Source organism: Diospyros lotus, chromosome 7 (genome assembly GCF_014633365.1).
Source record: "Diospyros lotus cultivar Yz01 chromosome 7, ASM1463336v1, whole genome shotgun sequence".
Taxonomy (NCBI): domain Eukaryota; kingdom Viridiplantae; phylum Streptophyta; class Magnoliopsida; order Ericales; family Ebenaceae; genus Diospyros; species Diospyros lotus.
The window spans coordinates 17,237,027-17,260,814 of NC_068344.1; the positions used below are offsets into that span (position 1 = coordinate 17,237,027).

General features: G+C 39.8%; 1 protein-coding gene across 1 annotated transcript in view; it reads right to left on the bottom strand.

The window, feature by feature from the left end:
• Positions 1 to 207: 207 nt before the first annotated feature.
• Positions 208 to 23,788, bottom strand: part of LOC127806499 (uncharacterized) — a 56,512-nt gene continuing 32,931 nt past the window's right edge. The window contains exons 12-13 of the mRNA XM_052343842.1: positions 2,451 to 2,584; positions 208 to 560 (exon numbers count right to left, since the gene is read on the bottom strand). Coding sequence (XP_052199802.1) covers positions 392 to 560; positions 2,451 to 2,584 — 303 coding nt within the window. The 3' untranslated portion in view covers positions 208 to 391. The remainder of the gene's footprint in view (positions 561 to 2,450; positions 2,585 to 23,788) is intronic.

The following is a 23,788-nucleotide window of genomic DNA, read 5'->3' on the forward strand; positions in this document are numbered from 1 at the left end:
TACCTCCTCGCTGCATCATTTAGATAATTTGCTACTTTCAGTAAAAAGACAAGCAATTGGTGACTTCGCCCTTTAACCCGAGGGATCTCATTGGAAGTGAGTTTCACTCTTGTTAAGAGTGAATTTGCTCAATTAAAATTATTGCACTAACTCCACATTCCAACATGAATTGCCCTTATGTAAGATTTATAGCATTTTGTTAAATAGTTTGGAACATGCAATATTTTGTTAATTTATTTTAAAAATTATAATATTTTTGAATTTTCCTCCAACTTTTAGCCTTCCATTACATCAACTAAACTTGGGACTCTGCTTTTATGACATGAGGGAGCAAAATGCATTATATTATTACAACAAATGAATTATGTACAAAACTATTGAACTGCAATTGTCACTGGCCATCACCAACGTCATCAGGTCTTTGTCTAGCAGAAATAACTCTATCTAGGGTTTGGTCTGGCACTTTGATCCCACTTGTTTCCAGGTCTGCAACTATAGCAACAGCTGCATCTAATTCCCCAATATCAAGGCATAGTGTGATGACTTCATCATAGAGGGGGCTGCACAAAACAACATAATCGAAAATTATTTAGCAAACTTGGCCAGAAAGAAAAAAAAAAAAAGATTCAGCAAGTGTCATAAATGATGAACATGTCCGTAATTTACATACTAAACATGGTTGATCATAAACACACACAAATAAGACCCAGAATCCTGAAATAATGATAACAATCACTTTCAAACGATAAAATTAGGGTGCAGACTCAGTGGAACGACAAGCTGCTGGGTTAGGGAAGACCAAGTGGATATTGCGATAATAAAGCAACGATGTCAATTGCTCATAATCCAGTTCTTTATGACAAAACAAAGCATGTGGAAGTAAGCACTTTATTAAAGAAAATCTCAATAATGGACTGATTTGCATGCCATACATTCCAACTACCGATCAGATTTCAGATATATTTACAAAGGGGCTACATAAGAAGTAATTTGACAGATTGATTGGCAAGCTAGCAATGGAAGATTCGGCTGAGATATTGCCGAATTCTTAGAGATTTACTAGCTGTTTCTTTCTGTAAATATGGTTCTAGCCAACTTCTGTAAATTAGGAAAGCTTGGTTGTAGGTTAGCTGGAGTATTTATTTAATTCCTATATTTGTGATTTGTATTTTCCTATAAAAAGGGAAAGATGTAAAGCATTTTATTGTGTGCCAATACACAAATTATTTTCTCTCTGTTTTCTGTTCTCTATTGCAGCCATTCAACATTGGCCTCTTCATCAACTGCACCTTAAAAATGCTTTTTTTACAACAGGAAGTGTACATGGAGAAACCCCCTGGGTTTGTTGCTGAGGAGGAGTCTGGATTAGTATCCCGATTACATAGGTCACTTCAAGGCCTAAAACAGTCTCCAAATGTTTGGTTTGAACAGTTTAGTAGTTATACAGCAATTTGGCATTGCTTGAAGAGAAGCAGATCATTCTGTTTTCTATTGTCATACTTATCCCATCTCTACATTTATTTGATTAGTCTATGTGGATGACATAGTCATTAATTGGGATGATTAGGAACATATTGCTCAATTGAAACAAGATTTGTTTCGTCACTTTAAAACCAAGGATTTAGGCAGATTACAATATTTTCTTTGAATAGAGGTAGCAGATTTAAACATGGTGTTTACATTTCATAGAGGAAATATGCTTTAGATATCCTTGAAGACATGGGCATGTTAGGATCCAAACCTGTGGACACTCCTATGGATCAAAATGTCAAACTTCTACCAGTGCAGGGCGAGTTACTACTTGATCCTGGTAGACACTGAAGACTCTTGGAATACTAAACTACCTCTCAATCACTTGACATTTCCTTTGCAATGAGTGTTGTCAGATTGTTTCTGGATGCACCATGTGATAGCCATTGAGATGTTGTCATCCAGATTCTCAGATAAATAAAGGAAGCACCAAGAAAAAAGTGGTTGTATACCGATATGGGACATGCTCAAATTGTAGGTCATGCAGATGCAGATCGGGGAGGTTTTCCTTCAGACAAGCACTCAACTTCCGGGTGTTTTATATTATTGGTGGGAATCCGATCTCTTAGTAAAGTAAGAAGCAAAATATAGTTGCAAGGACAAGTGCAGAAACTGAATATCTAGCCATGACTTTAGGAACCTGTGAACTGATATATGCTGTAAATCAACTACTTAAGGAGTTGAAATTTGGTGAAGCAGGCCCAATGACATTCATTTGTGATAACCAGGCAGCTTTACACATTGCTTCTAATCCAGTCTTTCATGAGATAACTAAACACATAAAGATTGATTGCCATTAACTAAATGCCTTTTTTTATAATTATAAATGCATTTTGAAGCCAGGTCAGCTCCAACCATTGGTTTTCAAATTTGAAAAACACAACATTTAAGTTATATCCCATTTGGGAACCAGCTCTTACCTCCCAAAAAAGTAACCAAGATTGTGTGCTGTCTGCAAAATGTTCAAGAAAGCTGATGGCACAGGAGCCCGTATAGCTGCACGTAGTATCATGGCACAATCCCCAATAGTTGGTGTCCCACCCAATTCTATAACCTGCAATATCAGTTTCCTTCAGTCCAGAAGCATATAAAAGCTTCTTGGATTTCACCAGTGATTATCCATCAATAAGAAACTGGCTAAAAATAAGACCAACAGAAAATAGTTTAAAATGCATTGATACTCAAGGTGTACGCATCAAATGCACATAACAAACAATGATAAATAGCACTTTTAATGGTCCTACATATTTTAATGGAAAGCATCTCTATCACAGCCTAACTCCAAATTTTCACAATCAATGTTAATACCTCAGCAAAGGATGGTTCATTTTCTGCTAGCTCCAATGCTTGAATTAGAGAAGGAACGCTTCTTAAAAATAGAGGTTGGACTCAAAAATGCACTAACAAGCCTAAGAAGACTCAAAAGCCTGGCCAACTTAGCATTTGATTGAAAAAATCAGCAATAAAAAATTCTTTATTGGTTTACCAATTCTATACTAAATTCACTGTTTTGGAGTCAAGAAATTTAGGTTGCGTTCTTTTTGTTGTTTTCAAGTCATTTTTAGTTTTCGATTTTCTAAAATAATGAAAACGCGTTCTTTTTACTGTTTTTAAAAATGCATTTTTGAAAACAAAAAAAAAATTTGTAAAGAAAACTCAAAACAATTATTTTGAGTATTTTCATCCAAAACAAATTCTAAACTCAAAACACATTTATTTATTTACTCATATTTTATTATTGTAATGGAAAAAAATATTACAAAATTCATTAACTTTAAAATATATATATATTTTTAATAATATATTAACATTAAATATTTCTAATTTACTGAATAATTAAATTTATTGAATAAAATATCATTAAAAAATTATTTTCAAAATTTCAAAGATAACGATTTCTAATTTTATATTTTAAGAAATAGTTTTTCAAAATGATAAAGAGAACATGTTTTTAATTTTTTTAAAACAGACTACCAAAACAAAAAACTGAAAATAAATTTAAAATTCAAAATTGAAAATTGAAAAACAAAGATAACGCAGCCTTAATCTCTCTTGATGAGATGAACTTGATTCTTCTACTTGGTAACAAACAAATAAGCCTGCGGGTTATGATTCCCAGTAAAAATGCTTCACTACTGGCACCTTGATAGGGAGTATTTGGAGTGAATGGCCATAGCAATTTCAAGGCTAAAAGTACCTTTATTTAAGACTAAAGAGTAGAATTTCTCTCTTATATAGTTTGGAGACACCTTCAAAGTAACTGGTCAATAACTGGAGGATTTCCACCCATCACACATGGATAAGGAACTTCTTCCATTTCTCTTCCTTTGCAAATTTCTACGAAGGCAGTACCCCCGTATACCTCAGTTTCATTTATTAATATCTTTACTTATATGTCATCTGAACTAATAAATATTTCAATTGGTCACCAAGAAGACAAGGTCTTTGGAACTAGTATTTCCTCTCATGTAACTAATTTCCTCTCACATCAAGTAACAGGACACCAGTGGGCCCAAAGATAACCAATCATAATTGAAGAACAATGTATTATCTTTCCAAACAAGAATAGACATTTTGAATTTATGAACAGAATTATTCACATCATTGACTGTAAATCAATGAAGGTTCTATTTGATTTTCAAGTACACTTCTGAATAATAAAATCATATGAATTATTCAATGCCTAATATTTAAGTACCCCCTGATTCCTGATTTATGTTGACAGCATATCCACATTATCCATATGCAGCTTTTGACTGTAGATATGCACCCAAAATGACTCCTAATCTTCCTGCCTGAGTCCATGCAACAAGGAATAAGTCCTGTTAATAATCAGAAGGTCTAAGTGTCCCATTTTGGTCAAACAATGGATAAATATCCCATATCCTTATGACTATCATATTATTGTATCCAGTGGGCCATGGGTATAAATGGGAAACCCATGTAATCTCTCCAACAATGTTTGTTATTCTTGTTTATGGCCCAAATTGTTTTACCCATATGATCCTTGTAATAGAAATCTGTGAGAAACTGTCAAAGAAGATGTAGCCCGATTGAGTTTCATATGATGGGAAACAACTTATAGTTGAATTCTTGTTTGTTGTCATCCTTATTCAAAAATTTATCCTAATACCAAAGCATGCCAATTGGACCTTGCTTCTTTTCCTCTAATTTTCAACTATTCATTTCTTGTACATTATCAGTGCGGAAGCCAGTTGGTTTCTTTTCATCACCGTGTCTTGATCACGCCAATGCAATTCTTGCTTTATCACATCTCATAAAAATAAAGAGGACTAGTTTTTTAGGATGACAACAGATTGGAATATGGATAGATTTATTGAAATGCTACTTAAACAAAAACAAGACACAACGCTACTCATACACATCTCAGACTCATTGATGGGTTTCATCATCCCATGCCTATACAAGAGTTTGAACATCCTCATTCCATCTATTGACCCATATAAGTTAAAATTAAATTAGGTCAAACAAGTTGAGTGATTTGTGCCCAGATACTTGACAACTAAATGATAATTTTAAACCTTATACATCAAGATTAAAGTAAAAATATTTTATTTCGAAAAAATAAGAGAGCAACACCTCCAATATTTCTGTTATAATAAAAATGTATATTATCATATAAGACAGATATCTAAGATTTCATTATATAATCATGCCAAGTTGGTGGCACAGCCTCACATTATTGTTTTTGGAAGGAATGAGAGTCGAGACTTGTTGGGGGTTAGGTTTCTGCTTAGAAATTGTTCCAGGTCTTAAGATAAAATTAGCTAAAAGTTAGATTCTATTTGTGAGGGAGATTTAAGACACTGAGAGCCTAGTAGCTACCTCAGGTTGTAAGGTCCTAAGCCTCCCTTCTACTTACCCAAGTCTTTCTAAAAGGGCCCTTCCAGTCCAAGGCAGTTTGGAAGAGTATTGTGAAACTTAGGAAGAAAACCCTAACTTTTAATATGTATATACCACTTAATTAAATTCATTGACTATACACCTATATATATATATAAATACAATGGGCCATGGGCCATGGGCTCTAACATAGGATTAACCCTAGACTATAACTATATAACTCAACACTCCCCCTCAAGCTGGAGCATATATATCATATGCATCAAGCTTGCTACAAATATACTCAATTCGAGAACCATTGAGAGACTAAGTAAAGACATCTGCTAACTAGTCATTGGAATTGACAAAATCTGTGATAATACAGATAGATAAAATCTTCTCTCGGATGAAGTGACAATCTATCTCGATATATTTAGTCATGAAAGACTGGATTGAAAACAATATGTAATACAGCTTGATTGTTGCAAATTAATCTCATCTGTGATATCTCTCCAAACTTGAGCTCTTGAAACAATTGTTTTAACCAGATAAATTCACACGTTGCCAAAGCCATAGCACGATATTTTGCTTCTGCACTCAACCTAGCAATAGCCTCCTGCTTCTTACTTTTCCAAGATACTGGGTTTCTTTCAACCAGAACACAATATCCTGAAATATATAGTCTATCAGAAGGAGAACCTGCCCAATCAGCATCAAAATATCCGACTACTTGAGTATGACCTCTGTCCTCATACAATAGTCCTCTACCTTGAGCTCCCTTAATATACCTCAGAATCCGGACTACTGCATCCCAGTGGCTATCGCAAGGAGACTATAAAAACTAACTGACAACACTGACTGAGAAAGAAATATCTGGATGAGTGATAATGAGATAATTAAATTTTCCGACTAGCCTGCGGTATCTTCCAGGATCAGCAAGAGGCTCACCTTGTCCTGGTAAGAGCTTTACATTAGGGTCCATAGAAGAATCTATAAGTTTACAATCAAGCATCCCAATTTCTTCCAGAATGTCTAACACATACTTTTGTTGTGAGATAACAATACCAAAACTGGACTGAGCAACTTCTATGCCAATAAAGTATTTAAGTAATCCCAAGTCCTTAGTCTAAAAATGATGGAAAAAATGTTTCTTCAACTGAATAATACCATCCTGATCATCACATGTAATAACAATATCATCCACATAGACAACCAAATATATACACCTCCCCTACGATGTGTGTTTATAAAAAACCGAATGATCAGACTCACTACGAGTCATATCAAAGTCTTAAATGACAGCAATAAAACGACCAAACCAGGTTCGAGGAGACTGCTTCAACCCATATAGTGAGCGACGGAGTTTACAAACCTGCCCAGACTCCCCCTGAGCAACAAACGCAGGAGGTTGCTCCATATAAATCTCTTCCTGAAGCTCACCATGTAAGAAGGTATTTTTAATGTCCAGTTGATACAATGGCCAGTGGCACATAGCTGCTATAAAGAGAAACAAACGCACAGAGAACATCATAGAAACAGGGGAAAAAGTGTCGCCATAGTCAAGACCATAAACCTGAGTATACCCTTTGGCAACCAAATGAGCCTTAAGGCGATCAACCTGCCCATCAGGACCCACCTTGACAGTATAGATCCACCGACAACCGACAAGAGATTTCCCTGGGGGTGAACCAAATCCCAAGTACCATTGGAATGCAAAGCAATCATCTCATCCACCATTGTTTGTTGCCACCCTGGATCAGAAAGTGCCTCACTAACGATCTTAGTTACTGAAACAGATGATAAGGAAGACACAAAAGCACAAAAAATAGACGAGAAACGGTGATAGCTAAGAAAATTATAAATGGGGTGAGAATTGCAAGAAGAACGGGTACCTTTGCGAAGGGCAATAGGAAGCAAATCCTCAGAAGGCAGGACCATAGCAGGTGGAGAGACTGGAGCAGAATGTGAGACAGCAGGAGTCGCTGAAGTAGTAGGAGATATGGGAGAAGGCGCAGGAACAACATCTCCACCGGGAGGAGACTGGGGCTAATGACGCTGATGATAAACCTACAATGGGGTAGAAGAAGGAACAGAGAGAATAGGAGCAGGAGGACTTGCAAGAAGAGGGATTGCCTCAAAGGGTTGACACTCGGAATGGGGCGAAGAGTTGAAAGGAGACGACTCAAAGAAGGTAACATCCGCCGAAAGAAAATAACAGCGGGTGTCAAGAGAATAACACCGAAAACCCTTCTGAAGGCGAGAGTAACCAAGAAAAATGCACTTGATGGACCGAGCAGACAATTTATCTTAACTGGGAGACAGGTTATGGACAAAGCAAGTGCAACCAAAGACACGGGGACGAAGAATATATAATGGTTGATCAGGAAACAAAAGAGAGTGAGGAATCTGGTGTTGAAGAACCGATGAGGGCATCCTGTTAATGAGATAGCAAGCAGTAAGGACAGCTTCAGCCCAAAAGCGAAAAGGGACATGATGATGTAGAAGAAGAGTGCGAGCAGTTTCAATCAAATGTCTGTTTTTACGCTCAACAACCCCATTCTACTGTAGTGTATATGCACAAAACGACTGATGCAAGATCCCTGAGAAGACATAAAGGTAGTAAAGAGAATAGAAAAATACTTAGGGGCATTGTCACTGCGCAATACTTAGACAGAGGTATGAAATTGCGTTTTGATTTCAGCACAAAAGGATTCAAAAATTGAGAATAACTCAGAACGATTTGTCATTAAATATAACCATGTGCAACGAGAATAATCGTCGATAAACGTTACAAAATATTGAAAACCCAAAACATACACGACACGACTAGGACCCCAAACATCGGAATGAACTAAAGCAAACGGGGACACAACCCAATTATTGGCATGCTTTGGAAAAGAAGTCCGAGACTGTTTTCCAAGTTAACAAGACTCACAATGAAAAGACGACAAACTAGTTAAACTGGGAACCATCTTCTAAAACTTAGCCAAACTAGGGTGTCCCAAACGATTATGGAGAAGAGCAGGAGACTCAGTCACCGAGCAAGCAACAGGCAATGCAGGAAGGTTGAGATGATAGAGACCCTGCGACTCACATCTGATGCCAATCATCTGTCTCGTACCGCGATCTTGGATAATAACAAAATGATCATCAAAGGTAATAGAACAATTTAAGGCACACGTAAGTTTACTAACAGAGACAAGATTAAAGGGACAATGAGGAAGATAAAGAACATAATCTAAAGGCAGAGAAGGTGAGGGTTTGGCAGTGCCAACAACTTTAGCAACCGCTTTGGACCTATTGGCTAATGTTACAGAAGGTAAAGAAATAGAATTAGTAAAATGAGAGAACAAATGGGGATTACCAGAGATATGGTTAGAAGCACCTAAGTCCAAGACCCGTGGTCCCAAACAGGATGACTGAGCGAGACAGGCAATGGAATCACCAGAGTGGGTGACAGAAGCAACTGTGGATGAGGTTTGTTGGGACGTCTTATACGTGAGATACTCATCATAATCAGCCCCAGTGAGAAGGATAGATTGCGGTGGATGACCATCAAAAGACTCAGATCGAGAACCATCAGCATGAGCAACATTAACACGAGGAAGGCGGCCATGCAACTTATAACACTGTTCCTTAGTATGCTCCCACTTGTGACAATAGTTACACTTGGGGCGTTTGCCCCGATTACCACAATCTCCTCCCTATTCGCCACTACTCTGAACCTGTGAAGCCATGATTGAATGATCACCTACAGAAAAGGGAGGCACTGTAGGAACAGATGAAACCTGAAAAAGACGAGAATACACTTCATCCATAGTAGGTACAGTAGGACCAACAAGAATCTGATCACGAACAGGAGCAAGCTCAAGACCAATGGCAGCAAGAGTACACACCATGAAGAAATTATCCTTCTGAGCTAGATCCTTTGCAGCAGTCTTACCAGCAAGTAACAAGGAGTTAAATTCAGCTTTAATAAAGGCCATCCGACTAAGAAAATTATGAAGAGTCAAACCTTGTTGTCGTAAACTAAGCAGATTAGACACCACTGAATACAGGCGTTGAATGTCATTAGTGTATAACGCCTTGGCTTGAGCCCACAATTCACAGCACGTGGTATATTAATATAGATCAGATGAAAAGAGCGATCAATTGATTGCCACAGGAGACTGCATAACAGAGCATAAGCTCTTTGCCACTCAGGTTTATTTGTGGTCATATTCTCGGCCTTGGTAGTTAGATGATCCTGTAAACCTTGACCCATATACCATAGTTCAACTGCCTTGGACCAAGAGATATAAATGAAACTGCCCATCAATTTCTCAATAGCAATGGCTAGAGAGGGAGACAAAATACCAGAGAAGGAGCCAGATTTACTGGTGCCAGCCATGTTGGACAAAAAAGAACTCTACAAGATCAACATATCTGAAACAAAAGGGTTAAATAAGCCAAAAAATAAAGGCTGGATGATCCAGCACAGCGAATGAGGTGTGGAGGCGCGCTGGAGCGACGACAAATGGCGGATGCCAGTGACCAGCGGCCGCGGATGGCGATGAAACCACCGGGGCTGGGATGGACTGAAGGAGGCAAGTCCAATGGTGAAGACGGCGTCGCGATCGGAGCACTGGTGAGAGAGATCGGAGCAAAACCGTCTCCATGAACAATGCGAGAGAGGCGGCGGCAACAACGACGTTCCTCTGGGGATCAACAGATCGGAGGCCGGTGAACGCAACGGCGATGGCGGTGTGCGTGATCGGTGGCCGGATGATGAAGATTCGCTATTGACCAGTAGCAAGCGGCGAAAACGCATTGGGCGGCGACGGTGATGGTACAGCAGGCTGCAGCGGTCGGTGGCGACGCGACCAACGATGGTCGTCGGTGATATGGGCGGCGGCAGCAACTAGGGTTTGTATGGTGGCTGCTAGGGTTTGTATTAAAAGCTAGGGTTTGTATTTTGACTCTGATACCATGTGAAACTTAGGAAAGAAACCCTAACTTTTAATATGTATATACCACTTAATTAAATTCATTGACTATACACCTATATATATATACAAATACAATGGGCCATGGGGTCTAACATAGGATTAACCCTAGACTATAACCATATAACTCAACAAGTATCATTTAGCATAGTGAGAAAACATTAGGGACCTAGAAATGTCCAGGCATCCTAGCTCCTGCATCAGTTATTAGTAGGCTAGAGAAGCTCCAAAGAGACTTTCTTTTGGATAAGTTAGGTGACAAGAAGAAATTTCATCATCCCTGCAAGAGTGGGGTCTTTAAGTATTAGAAATATATCTTTGACAAAGCTGTCATGAACCTAGGGTTCATAACGGGCTGAAATTAGTAATCGGAAGGATCCGATTGAATGAAGGTCAAGAACAAAATGTAGAGGGAAAATTGAAGAAGAATGGGGGAGAAATTAGAGAGAATTGAGGGAGAGCAAAAGAGAAAAATGAGAGGAACATTTAAGAGAATTCTTAGAGAGAGAATGAGGGTTTCATTAACAATTCAAGCATATCCCATTCCTAGCTGAGGCAATATATATATAGCCTCACTTAACTACCAAAAAAGCTCTCTAACCACCTAAGGTACAAGACAAAAAAGGAAAATAACAGAATAACAACACCCATATGTTGTAACCGAATTACAAAAATACCCCCTAATTGTAATTGTAACTCAATTATAGCTTTACCCCTATAATACCCAAAGTCGTGACAATTTCCCCTCCTTGAAATGTTTCTTGTCCCCAAGAAACTTATTATCACCTAGCCGTTGCTTCTTTATCCAATACCCATCTTTACCCAGTGGTTATTTTTTCGTTTTTCCTTCTTCTTATCTTGTTTTTCCCTTTTCTTCTGCCTTTTCTTTTCTTTCTCCTCATCAGCAACAGCATTATATCTTGCTGCCACACCAATTTCAGCCATCCGCCTCTTTCTTAGTGCCGTTAAAAATGGTTCCAAATGTGCCGTCAGCCCTACAACCCCATCTTTTGCTTTGTCTTGTGTGCCCATGCCAATGACATACATGTGAGATGTTCCCAGCAAGGTGTCCGGTGCAATCCCTTGTTCCTTCACCTCAAGTACTCGATGAAGAGGCTTTTCTGGCTCCTTCTTCTGTTGCTTCCAGAAATCAATAGAATCAAGTGTCTCAGCACTAGTAAGAGTGCTTGAGAGATTGCCATTCTCCAATTCCTCCTCCTCACCCTCTTCTTCCATGTACTCCTCAGCCCTCTCCACCTTCTGGCTACCTATTTTACCCTAAGCCAAAGAATCCTTAGTTTTTGGTAGGTCTAAAATAGGAGGAAGGATTCCGGCCCCAATATCTGTGTAGATTAAGGGTCCTTCAGTCAGATTTTCTTGATCCAATGCTATTCCATTTCCCACAAACTTCTGATCTGAAACACTCCCAAATCCTCCAGCCCATGCACTAGCCAACGAGGGTAATGAGTTGGCATCTTCCTTGTCAATTTTGCCTAAATCGGTATACTTCTTCTGCTCAACATTAGAGGTGAGCAATGAATCTGCTTCCTGCCTCCTCAATTTCTCCTTCAGCGACTCTATTTTAAGGAATTCGTCTTTGTTAAAACTCCCGCGATAATCATCGAAGTATTCAGCTGGGAAGTTGTAATGATACTTCTTGATTAGTATCATCGCAAATTCCTACAGCTTCTCGCGAAACATACGGCCAAATTCCTCACACTCTTCATCAATCCCACTCCTTTTTTCCTTGTCCTCGTGGCTGATCTCCTTCTCAAAATCCTTTTCCCATGTTTAATGCTTCTGATCAACTAAAAATGCAGCCTTCTTTGGCTGCCATAGAGGCTCTATTCCAACTGAAAATGAAGCATTCTACTTCATGTATGTACTGCCGCCCCTAGCTTCACGAGTAGGATACCCCACTGAAAATGCAGCCTTCTTTGGCTGCCATTGAGGCTCCATTCCAGCTGAAAATGAAGAATTCTTCTGCTGCAATTGAGACTCCAATGGTCTCATATATGCACTACTACCCATGGCCGAATATTCACCAATAGCATACTTCGACGGCCAAGGAATGGAAGTTCTGTACATGCTTCTGAAATTAGCAGCCGAGGGTCACTTGCTAGAATTTGCTGTTGTGCTTCGGCTTGCTAACCCACACTACCCAGCTCGGAAATTAGCCTCAATCAACCTGCTCTTCCACTTTACAACAGTTGCCCAGGATAAGCGATTGCCTCACCATAGTTAGCAATCTTTAATTCTCCAGCACAATGAACCGCTAGGCAGCAGATTAGATTGCGCCTTCTTGCTCGCCTATTGCAAAAGCCTCCTACACTCACCTCCCCTTCTTGATCGACCACAACAACTCGGAAAAAACAGTAGCAATTCACCCTGTTGTTCCACCTTTGATAGTTGCTCCGTTTCACCTTCACAATCAACAACCTAATCTAAAGTGATTCATGCTTCCACCTTCGCATTCGCTCCATTTCCAATCCAATACCTGCTGCGCCACTCTGATTTGACTTCAAATTCAACTTGGTATCACCGTCAGCACTCTCCTGGCTTGTGTCGTCTTCAATTCCCAGCCAAAATTACTTTGCTCGGCTTCTCCACTTGCAGCTGATTCTTAATCATCAGCCTTTCTTACTCACCGAAGACACTGTCGGAAACAATTAGCCTAGTCGCCCCTACAAAAATTAATGGCAGTTCTTCTCAACCCAATCACCGTCCAAGGCTCTCAGCCCAATTGCGATTGCCTCTGATTCCAAAATCACCAAAACTCACTGTTAGTTCAACAGCTACACCCCCTCCCAAGTCCAAATCGCAACACCCGCTGTATCGAGACACCCCCGAGTCCAACCAACTACATCGCAACACTCCTAAGTCCAAATCTCGACCCCCAAGTCCAAATCACGACCTCCTGGCCGTTCATGTTCGCTCGAAACTCCTACACCAGTCTCGACTTCCTGTATTGAACGTTGTAACAACCATCGTCAATCGATCTGCTGAGAATCAACTTCCTGGGATTCCCTCAGTCCTTCAAAGTCGCCTTCAACAACCTAACTTGCCTCCGACTCTGATTCTAGGAGTCGCAAATTGCAAGTGATGTTCCTCTTCAAGCCGATCCGGCTACCACAGTTTCCTCCTTGGGCCACGGAATCAAATTCCAAGGTTCAGCCAAAAATCGCCTAGAATCGAATCACCCAATCACCGATGTGGCCGAAGAACCCTGGCTCTGCTGCAATCTTCTTGGAGCCACTGTCGGAACTCCCTTGGCCCGCTTCGCCTTCAACATTAGACAAGAATTGCCCAAGTTCCGACCGTCACCTCCTGATGCTACTCATCTTTCAATTTCGAATAGCTTAGGATTAATTGATGCAGTTGGAGAGAACTGCTTTGCTCTGTCTCGTTCACTACTGATCTTAATATCCTCCGAATCGAATTGGAAACAATCGCCTATCAACATCCGATAATCACCCGTAGGAACTCACCGATAATCATCGTCGGAACTCGAATCAAAACCACAGCCAATGATGGACTGCTCTAATACCATTTGTCATGAACCTAGGGTTCATAACGGGCTGAAATTGGCAATCGAAGGATTCGATTGAATGAAGGTCAAGAACATAATGTATAGAGGGAAAATTGAAGAAGAATGGGGGAGAAATTAGAGAGAATCGGGGGAGAGAAGAAGAGAGAAATGAGAGGGAGATTTGAGAGAATTTTTAGAGAGAGAATGAGGGTTTCATTAACAATTCAAGCATATCCATTCCTACAACTGAGGCAATATATATATAGCCTCACTTAGCTACCAAACAAAGCTCTCTAACCACCTAAGGTACAAGACAAAAAAGGAAAATAACATAATAACAACACCCATGTGCTGTAATCGAATTACAAAAATACCCCCTAATTGTAATTGTAACTCAATTATAACTTTGGCCCTACAATACCCAAGGTCGTGACAAAAGCTTTTCTTGGTAAATGGCCATGATGGTTTGTAAATGGAAATTGCCCATGGAGAAAGGTTGTAACTAGAAAGTATGCATCCCCGCCCCCCCAAAAAAAAATAAATAAAAAAATAATAAATGAATAAATAAATAAAATAAAATAAAAAACAAAAACCCCCAAATGGGTAACCATAAATTGGTCTAACGGTATCGTGGGAGATGGGATAAGGATGAGATTTCAGAAAGACAAGAAGAGTGGGGAGAGTTCTCTTAGGGAGTTTCTCCATGGATTTATTTGCCCTTGCCTCACATAAGGAAGCTCCTCTAGTAAGTTCAGGTTGTAGCATAGTCTGTGAGCTGACTTTTTCGAGACTAGAAAATTGACTACAACGGAATTTTAGGTTTACTCAACAATTATTCCTTGATTGGTTAAAGGGTTGTCAGAGTTGAATCTGACAGGGGAAATTCTCCCTTGAATTGAGGAGAATTAGGAAATTAAGGGGGGAAAGAATAGAGAGAGAAATGAGGGGGAAACGAGAATTAGGGAGATAAGAAAGAAGAAAGGCAGGAGAATTGTATTGATACTTCGAAAACATCCTTTGGAGCAGTATCAATGTGCTTTTTATACAGATCCAGCTCAAGGAAGGCGCCAACGCACCCACATGATCAACAATTACAAATTATTTGAATTTGAAAATAAGCCTAACTACCTAACTGATGTTCCCGCCTATTCAATCGGCTAATTACAATTACAATCCCATGACAATTCCTCTCCCCTTCAGAAACTTCTTGTCCTCAAGAAGTTCAAAGTAATCCAGCCACTTTAAGAAATTGGTTGAGCAGGTTAGGAAGGTATTCCCAACTGTTATTCTCTGCGCGAAGATTAGACCACCTTACCAGCACTTGTGTGTGTGTGTGTGTGTGTGTGTGTTTGTAAGTAAGAATTTTATAAAACAAAAACCAAGGTTGAAGTGACTACAAACAAAGGACAAGGCATACCCTGGACCACCAAAAACCAAGCAAAAAAAAAAAACAACAATCACCCTCTAGACCAAAGAAAAACAAAAAAGAAACATATACCCAGCACCTGTATTAGAGAGGCTCCCTATCGATATATGATCCTTTTATCAAGGATAGCTATAGGTTCAAAGGTCTCATTAGGGTTAGGAAGCAGGGAGGGCAAAGCCATGCTCACTGGATTTGTTCCAACTAACTTCTTAAGTAAGGATACATGGAACATTGGGTGGATTTGGGAATCTGGGGGTAGTTGGAGCTTGTAGGCAACCTTACCTATCCTTGCTAAAATAGGATAGGGCCCAGAATACTTGGGGCTAAGTTTGGAACGTTGGCCTTGACTAAGGCCTTTAGGTGAGCATGCCTAAGCTTAAGATAGACCTCATCTCCCTCTGCAAACTCCATGTCGCTCCTCCTACAGTCTGCAAACTGCTTGGTTCTGTTCTAAGCATTTGCCAATTCCTTCTATAACACCTTCAGCACTTGTTGCCTCTGTTGTAGTTAGGAATCCATGGTAGCCACTATAGCACTTCATGGAATAGTAGAGAGCAGAGGGGGTTTGTAATCGAAAGGGGTCATCTTTATGGAGTTGTGGTGGCAAGAATTATACCACCACTGAGCTAGCGACAACCACCAATGCCACCCCTTGAGCTGTAAGAAGTAGAGACACCTCAAATAGGTCTCCAAATATTGGTTTACCCATTCGGTTCGACCATCTAACTTAGGGTGGTATGTTGAGGACATATGTAAAGCTCCTAAATTCTTGAACAACTCATTCCAAAAAGGCTAGTGAAAACCTTGTCTCTATGTGAGACTATAGATTGAGGGACCCCATGTAGTTAAACCACCCGGTCTAAGAAGAGATGGGATATCTCTTGGGCTGTGAAAGGGTGAGTTAATCCTATGAAATGGGCAAACTTGGTGAATCTATCCACCACCACCAAGATCCAATCCTTCCCCTCAGATTTTGGTAGCTTTTTCACAAAATCCATGGATATGTTAGACCAAGCTTGGGTAGGAATGGGAAGGGGTTGTAGTAGCCCAGGAGCTGCTGCCATCTCATGCTTACACCTCCTATAGGTGTCACACTTCATCACATAGTCAACCACCCACTTCTTCAATTTTGGCCAATAGAACAGTTGTTTAACCTAGTGACAGGTATTCTGCATACTTGAATGCCCCCCCAAAGGTGATCCATGCAGAGTTTCCAATATTTTCTCCTTTAATGCCTCACTGTTCCCAATTACCAACCTTCCTTGATACCTCAACACCCCATTGTTCAAAGTAAACCCAGGTCTACTGTCTAGGTTTAAGATGAGTTGCTTTAATAATCCCTTTGACCAATCATCTTGCTCATAGCTAACAGTGATGTCTTGATACCAGTCAGGAGTAATAGAGGTGATGGATGCCATAGCAGCCTCTTCTATACATAGAGATAGGGCATCTATTGCCTTGTTCTCCCTTTCAAGGTTGTTAAAATCAAGATTTTAAGTGGAATCGTAAGAGGGTCCATAAAATCATAAGATTTTATAGATAATTAAAAATATCCTTTAATTTATGTAAATATATGTTTATAATGATAATCCTTATTATAAATTAAATACCAGTGTTTGAAAAATCGGCCTAGGCGGCCACATAGGCACCGGCCCGATTAATCGCCCGACTTGGGCGCCTAGTCGACCCACGCCGCCCAATTTTTGGCTTTAAATATCAGCCAGCTTTAGGATTTTTCATTTCTAAAACCCTAAACGCTGCCTCTCATACTCCTTTCAACCATCTCCCCCTCTCATACTCCTCTCACCCCAAGGCCGCTGCTAGCCCACCAGTATACCTCACCGTCGTCGCTGCCTCCAACTCTATCCTCGCAGCCAAGCTTCATCCTCACCGCCTCTACACTATCACATCCTCCTCGCTGCCTCAACTTCGTCCTCGTCGCGTCCTCGTCGTCAAGCTCCATCTCCGTCGCGTAACCCCTCTCTCTCTGGTTATTGGGTTTGGCGGTTTCTGTTTCTGTTTTTTACTTTTTATTTTATTTTATTTTTCTTTTCTATTTATATATTAAATATGTATTTAGTTTCTATTATTAACTATATATAATATATGTGTTTTTACATGAGGAAGATGATTGAAAACAGAAAATTATATGAGGTTATTGGTTATTTTGCAGAAAATAACTTCTGTTTTCGTTATATTATAAAACAAAAATTATTTTTCTGTTTTATTGTTTTAATTTGATTATTTTGTAGTTATTTTGCAATTATGACATGATATGTTATTGTTATTTTGAATATTAAGTGACGTTATTGTTATATATAGGTTTCTATTGCAAGTTTCTTCGATTAAATTAAAAATGTCGGATGGGACTTAGAGTACGGGAGCATCATCCGATGCAGCTTTAGTTCTTAAAAGGAACTCCAATGATATCGGATTGGAGCATGGAATCTTAATTGATCCGAAGAATATGGATAAAGTTAAATGTAAATTGTGCGGTAAAGTTATGTCTGGCGGAGTTTACAGAGTAAAAGAACACATAGGCCACATTTCCAAAAATGTTTCTACATGTCCAAAATCTTTTCCAGATGATAAAGCCAAATGCAAGAATGCTATTGCCGAGACAAAGAGTAAGAAGAAGAATAAGAAGAAGGAGGAAGATTTGATGAGATCTTCTGTTAATATTTCTGAAGAGGGGGATGATGAAGATGAATTGCAAAAGTTAGGCAGCAAAAAAGCGCCCCCATACTCTTGGCGCTATGGATAAGTTTGCAACCTCCATCAGTCCTGAAACTTGTTCGATTGGGGGAATGACAAAAAGGCAATAAAATATCAACGAAGCACTCTTTAAAGAAAGAACACAAACTGTTCGTGAGTATTGTGCTAGATGGGTGTACGAAGTTGGTATCCCTTTAATGCTATAGATCATGATAGCTTCAAATTGTTTGTTGAGGCGGTTGGTCAAATTGGCCCGAGCTTCAAACCTCCCAATCAATACTAGTTTAGGGAACCGTTGTTAAAGGGAGAAGTGGATAAAACTAAAGAATTACTGAAGAAGCATGAAGAAGAGTGGGCACGAAATGGGTGCTCCATTATGATAGATGCTTGAACAGATAAAAAAAGGAGGAGCATCATAAACCTATGTGTTAATTCTAATGCAGATACTGTTTTTTTGTCTTCTAGAGAGTCTTCAAACGAAGCACATACAAGTGAACTCATTTTTGAGTATGTGGACAAGTGCATTGAGCAAGTTGGCCCACAAAATGTCATCCAAGTAGTAATAAACAATGTTGCCAACAATATGGGAGCAACAAAATTATTGAAGTTGAAAAGTCCAATAAGAGCTGAAGTTGAAAAGGCCAATGTTGCTCCCATACGATATCTTTGGACTTCCTTTTAAGAACTGAAGTTGCATCGGACGATGCTCCCGTACTCCGAGTCCCATCCGACATTTTTAATTTAATCGAAGAAAAATGCAATAGAAACCTATATATAACCAATAACCTCACTTAATATTCAAAATAACAATAACATATCATGTCATAACAGCAAAATAACTACAAAATAATCAAATTAAAACAATAAAATAGAAAAATAATTTTTGTTTTATAATATAATGAAAACAGAAGTTATTTTCTGCAAAATAACCAACAACCTCATATAATTTTCTATTTTCAATCTTCTTCATCATATAAAAACACATATATTATATATAGTTAATAATAGGAACTAAACATATATATTTAATATATAAATAAAAAAGAAAAATAAAATAAAATAAAAAGTAAAAAAACAAAAACAGAAACCGCCAAACCCAATAACCAGAGAGAGAGAGGAGTTACACGAAGGAGATTTAGCTTGCTGGCGGCGGAGATGGAGCTTGACAGCGAGGGCGCGACGGCGACAATGAAGTTGAGGCAGCGAGGAGGATGCGACAGCTTAGAGGCGGTAAGGATGAAGCTCGGCGACGAGGATGGAGCTGAAGGCAGTGACGGCGGTGAGGTACTGGCGAGCCAGCGGCGGTGAGGCGGTAGCGTTGAGGCAGTGGCGGCCTTGGGGTGAGAGGAGTATGAGAAGGGGAGATGGCTGAAAGGAGTATGAGAGGCAGCGTTTAGGGTTTTAGAAATGAAAAACCCTAAAAATGATTGATATTTAAAGGCAAAAATTGGGTGGCCCAAACGGCGTGGGCCGACTAAGCGTTGCCTGGGCAGCCTAGGCGCCCAAGCTGGCCGATTAATCGGGCCAGCGCCTAGGAGGCTCGACTAGGGCATATTCACGACGACCACCTAGGCTGATTTTTCGAACACTGGCTAAGCCAACTACTTGCGACCGGGACAAAGGAGGGTGATCCCTTGTATGCAGCCTGGGATAAAGACAACTCTCTAGTCATGTCCTGGCTGTGGAACTCCATGATTTTGGAGATTAGTGACAGTCATGTTCCTCACAACAGCCAAGGATATTTGGGATGTGGTAAAGCTTACCTACTCCAAGGTACATGATGCTGCTCAGATCTATGAGATCAGGACTAAGGTAGCAGCTACCAAACAAGGCTCTTGGTCCATTACTGAGTATGCAAATGTATTGCAAACTCTGTTACAGGAGTTAAGACCACTATTAGTGCCTTAAAATGAAGTGTAGTGACGATGATCGCCTTACAAAAGAGGTTTGTTGAGAAAGAAAGGACCTATGATTTTCTTGTACGCCTCAACATGGAGTTTGATGCAGTGAGAGTTCAAATCCTCAGTAAAGAGGATTTTTTCACCTCTAAATGAAGTGATTTCCATAGTGTGTGCAAAGGAAGGATGATGAGGAGGGATGCTAGACAGTCCTTCTACAAAGAGCTTTTCCCTTGTATCCTTGAAGGCTTCTACTCAGAGTAAGGGGCCTAGAGAGGAGAAGAAAGTATTGGTCAAGGACTCACTCGACACACCATAGAGAAGTGCTAGAAACTCCATAGGAAGCCATCCAAGGGAGGACAACTAAAGGGCCAAGGACAAGTCTGTGTGGCCAACAACCATTAACAAATTGAACAAAGGGTTCCAGAATAGGGAGATGCAATGGAACTTAACAAGGCAGAGATTGAAAAGCTGAGGACTTTGTTAGAATCTCTTGAAAAGAAAGCTGAAACAAGTACTTGTTCTCTCGCACTAACAAGTATCTCTTCTTCTTCTCTTACTTTACATGCTTCAGAAAAATCTCATCCTAATGCCTAGATCCTAGACTCTAGAGCCACAAATCACATAACCAATTCCTCACATCAATTCACCTCTTATACTCCATGTTCAAGTTTCAGAAAAATTACAATGGCAGACAGATGCTTATCCACTGTAGTCGGCTAAGGGGATGTTTTTCTAGACAAACATCTCACCCTAAAAAATGTCCTACATGTTCCTAAACTCTTTACTAACCTTATCTCTATTCAAAAACTCACATCAGATGCCAACTATAGTGTTATTTTTCACATAACCTTCTGTGAGTTTCAGGAACAGGACACGAAGAAGATGATTGGGCATGCTAGAGCTAGGGCTGAACTCTACTACCTTTAGGAACTGGGTGAGTAGGCTAATAAGAGAAAAGCTTCCCCTGTGTCATTCCTTACTCAGTCCAATAAGGATTAGCCATGGCTTCATCACTACCGTCTTGGTCACTCCTCTTTTTTAGTCCTTAAAATGTTGTTTCCATGCTTATTCAAAGGTCTAGACGTTAGAGAATTTCATTGTGCTGTGTGAAATTGCAAAAACACAAGCGAATATCCTTTCCTTCTCCTCATAAAAGAACTAACCTTCCATTTACTCTAATTCATAATGATGTATGGGCCCTTCAATTGATCCTAACATCTCCAGGGCATGTTGGTTTATTTCTTTTATTGATGATTGCACCCGCGTAGTTTGGTTGTATTTGCTAAAAGCTAAATCTGAGGTGGGAACCATTTTTCCTATGTTTTACAACATGGTTAAAAATCAGTTTGGGGTTGAGATTAAAAGATTTAGGTCTGATAATGCCAACGATTATTTCAATCAATCCTTACCTATTTTCTTTCAACAAAAAGGTATTATCCATGAATCATCTTACCCTTATACCCCTCAGCAAAATGAAGTGGCTGAAAGAAAAAATAGCCACCCCTTGGTTGTTACTAGAGCTCTTCTCTTCCACCATAATGTTCCCAAACATTATTGGGGAGAAACAACATTAACAACCACCTTTCTTATTAATAGGCTACCTTCTCGAACCCTTGATTCTCAAAGTCCAATCCAACTTCTCACCAAGACCTTCCCTGATTTCCATATCTCTAGCTGTTTGACACCTAAAGTATTTGGTTGTCACTTTTGTTCATGTTCATACTCCTAAAAGAGGTAAGATTGATCCTCGTGCCTTCAAGTGTGTTTTTATTGGGTATTCCTCCACTCAAAAAGATTATAAGTGCTATCATCCTCCTACCAAGAGAGTTCCTATTTCAGTAGATGTTACCTTTTTTGAGGATACTCCTTATTTTGTTCAGACTTATCCTCAGGGGGAGAATATAGTTCTACAGGATAAGGATCGGGATTTGGCTCTTCCTGAGCTACCATCTTCTTCTCTCCCCTCTGTTATCCCAAAGGACTCATCAAGTATGCCACTAGGGAAGCCTCCATTACTTACTTCCTGTCCACTGCAGGTATACTCAAGGAGAAAAGTATTGGTTCCTCCACCTATGCAAGTTACAACATCTAATTCAAGTCCTGCCACTACCAGTCCTATTGACATTTCACCAGGTATTTCACCTATTGAACCTATACTTGATGCTAAACCTGAATCTTCTAATTGTGATGTTGAACCTGAAGCTTCTAATGGTGATCTTGATCTGCTTATTGCCCTTAGGAAAGGTACAAGGACTTGCACAAAACATCCTCTACATTTATTCCCGACCTATTCTAAACTGCCACTTGGACATAAAGCCTTTCTCACTGGCCTTCATACCATTCCTATTCCCAAAACCTTTTCTAAAGCAATAGGTAATGAGAATTGGAAGACTGCCATAGAGCCTGAGATGGCAGCCCTGGAGAAGAATCAAACTTGGGAGTTGGTTCAGTTGCCTAAAGGGAAACATCTAGTGGGATGTAAGGGGTTTACACTATAAAGTATAAATCAGATGGATCCTTAGACAAGTACAAAGTAAGGCTGGTAGCTAAGGGTTATACACAAATTTATGGGGTAGACTATCTTGATACTTTTGCTCCAGTTGTAAAATTGAATACGGCAAGGGTACTTTTATCCTTAGCTGCTAATTTAGGCTGGCCATTGCAACAATATGATGTTAAAAATGTTTTTTTGCATGGGGATCTAGAGGAGATGATTTATATAGAGTTGCCACCTGGTTTTGGTCCACCAACCAAGGAAAAAGTGGTGTGCAAATTAAAGAAGGCTCTATATGGATTGAAACAGTCCATAAGAGCTGCCATGAGGTAGATGCATTGTTGTGATGGTGAGTGTCGGGAGTGATTGGCTCACTCTAGGTCATTCTAAATACCTGAACCACAGTACTACACCAACCAAAACCACACTCGAAGAGATTGTTTCAATCCATAAAAAGACCTATAGAGTTTAAAAACTAACCCAGAATCCCCATGGGCAACAAACCAAGGTGTTTGCTCCATGTACACTTCTTCCTACAAGTCACCATGAAGGAACACATTTTTAATATCAAGAAGGAGGAGTGGCCAATGATGCATAGCAGCTAGAGAGAGGAATAGACGAACAGAGGCCATCTTGGCTACTGGAGAGAATGTATTATTGTAATCTAGCCCGAAGATCTGAGTGTACCCTTTAGCGACCAAACACGCTTTGAGATGATCAATGGTTCCATCAAGGCTAATCATGGGAGTAAAAATTCATCAACAACCAACTGTGGTCATTCCTTGCGAGAGAGGAACCAATTCCCACGTCTCATTGGAGTGCAAGGCTTCCATCTCATCAATCATAGCCTAGCACCAACCAAGATAGGATAAAGCTTCACCTATATCTTTAGGAATAGGGACATAAGAAAGACTCAAAATAAAGGCACAATAGGTAGGTGATAGGCATTCATATTTCAAAAAATGATAAATGGGGTAAGGATTAAGGGTAGACCATTTACCTTTGCATTGGGCAATAGGGAGAGTGTCTAGGTCCAGATCCGTGGTAGGAGGGACATTTTGCTGAGAGAGTGAGTCAGCATGGGTTGGCTTAATTAGTTGGTTGGCTCTGGTAACAGGTCAAGGACGACGATGGTAAGTGAGAAGAGGAGGATCTATGGGAGAAGAGATAGGCGAATCCTCTAAAGGCAAGGAAAGAGAATAAAAGGGAATGGGCAAAACCTAATCAATGCTTTGTGAGTCTGGCTAAGCAACCGGAAAGAAAGACTGTTGTTCAAAGAAAGTGACATCAGCAAACATGATGTATCAGTTTAACTCAGCAGAATAGCATTTGTAGCCCTTCTGTAATTGAGAATAGCCTAGGAGA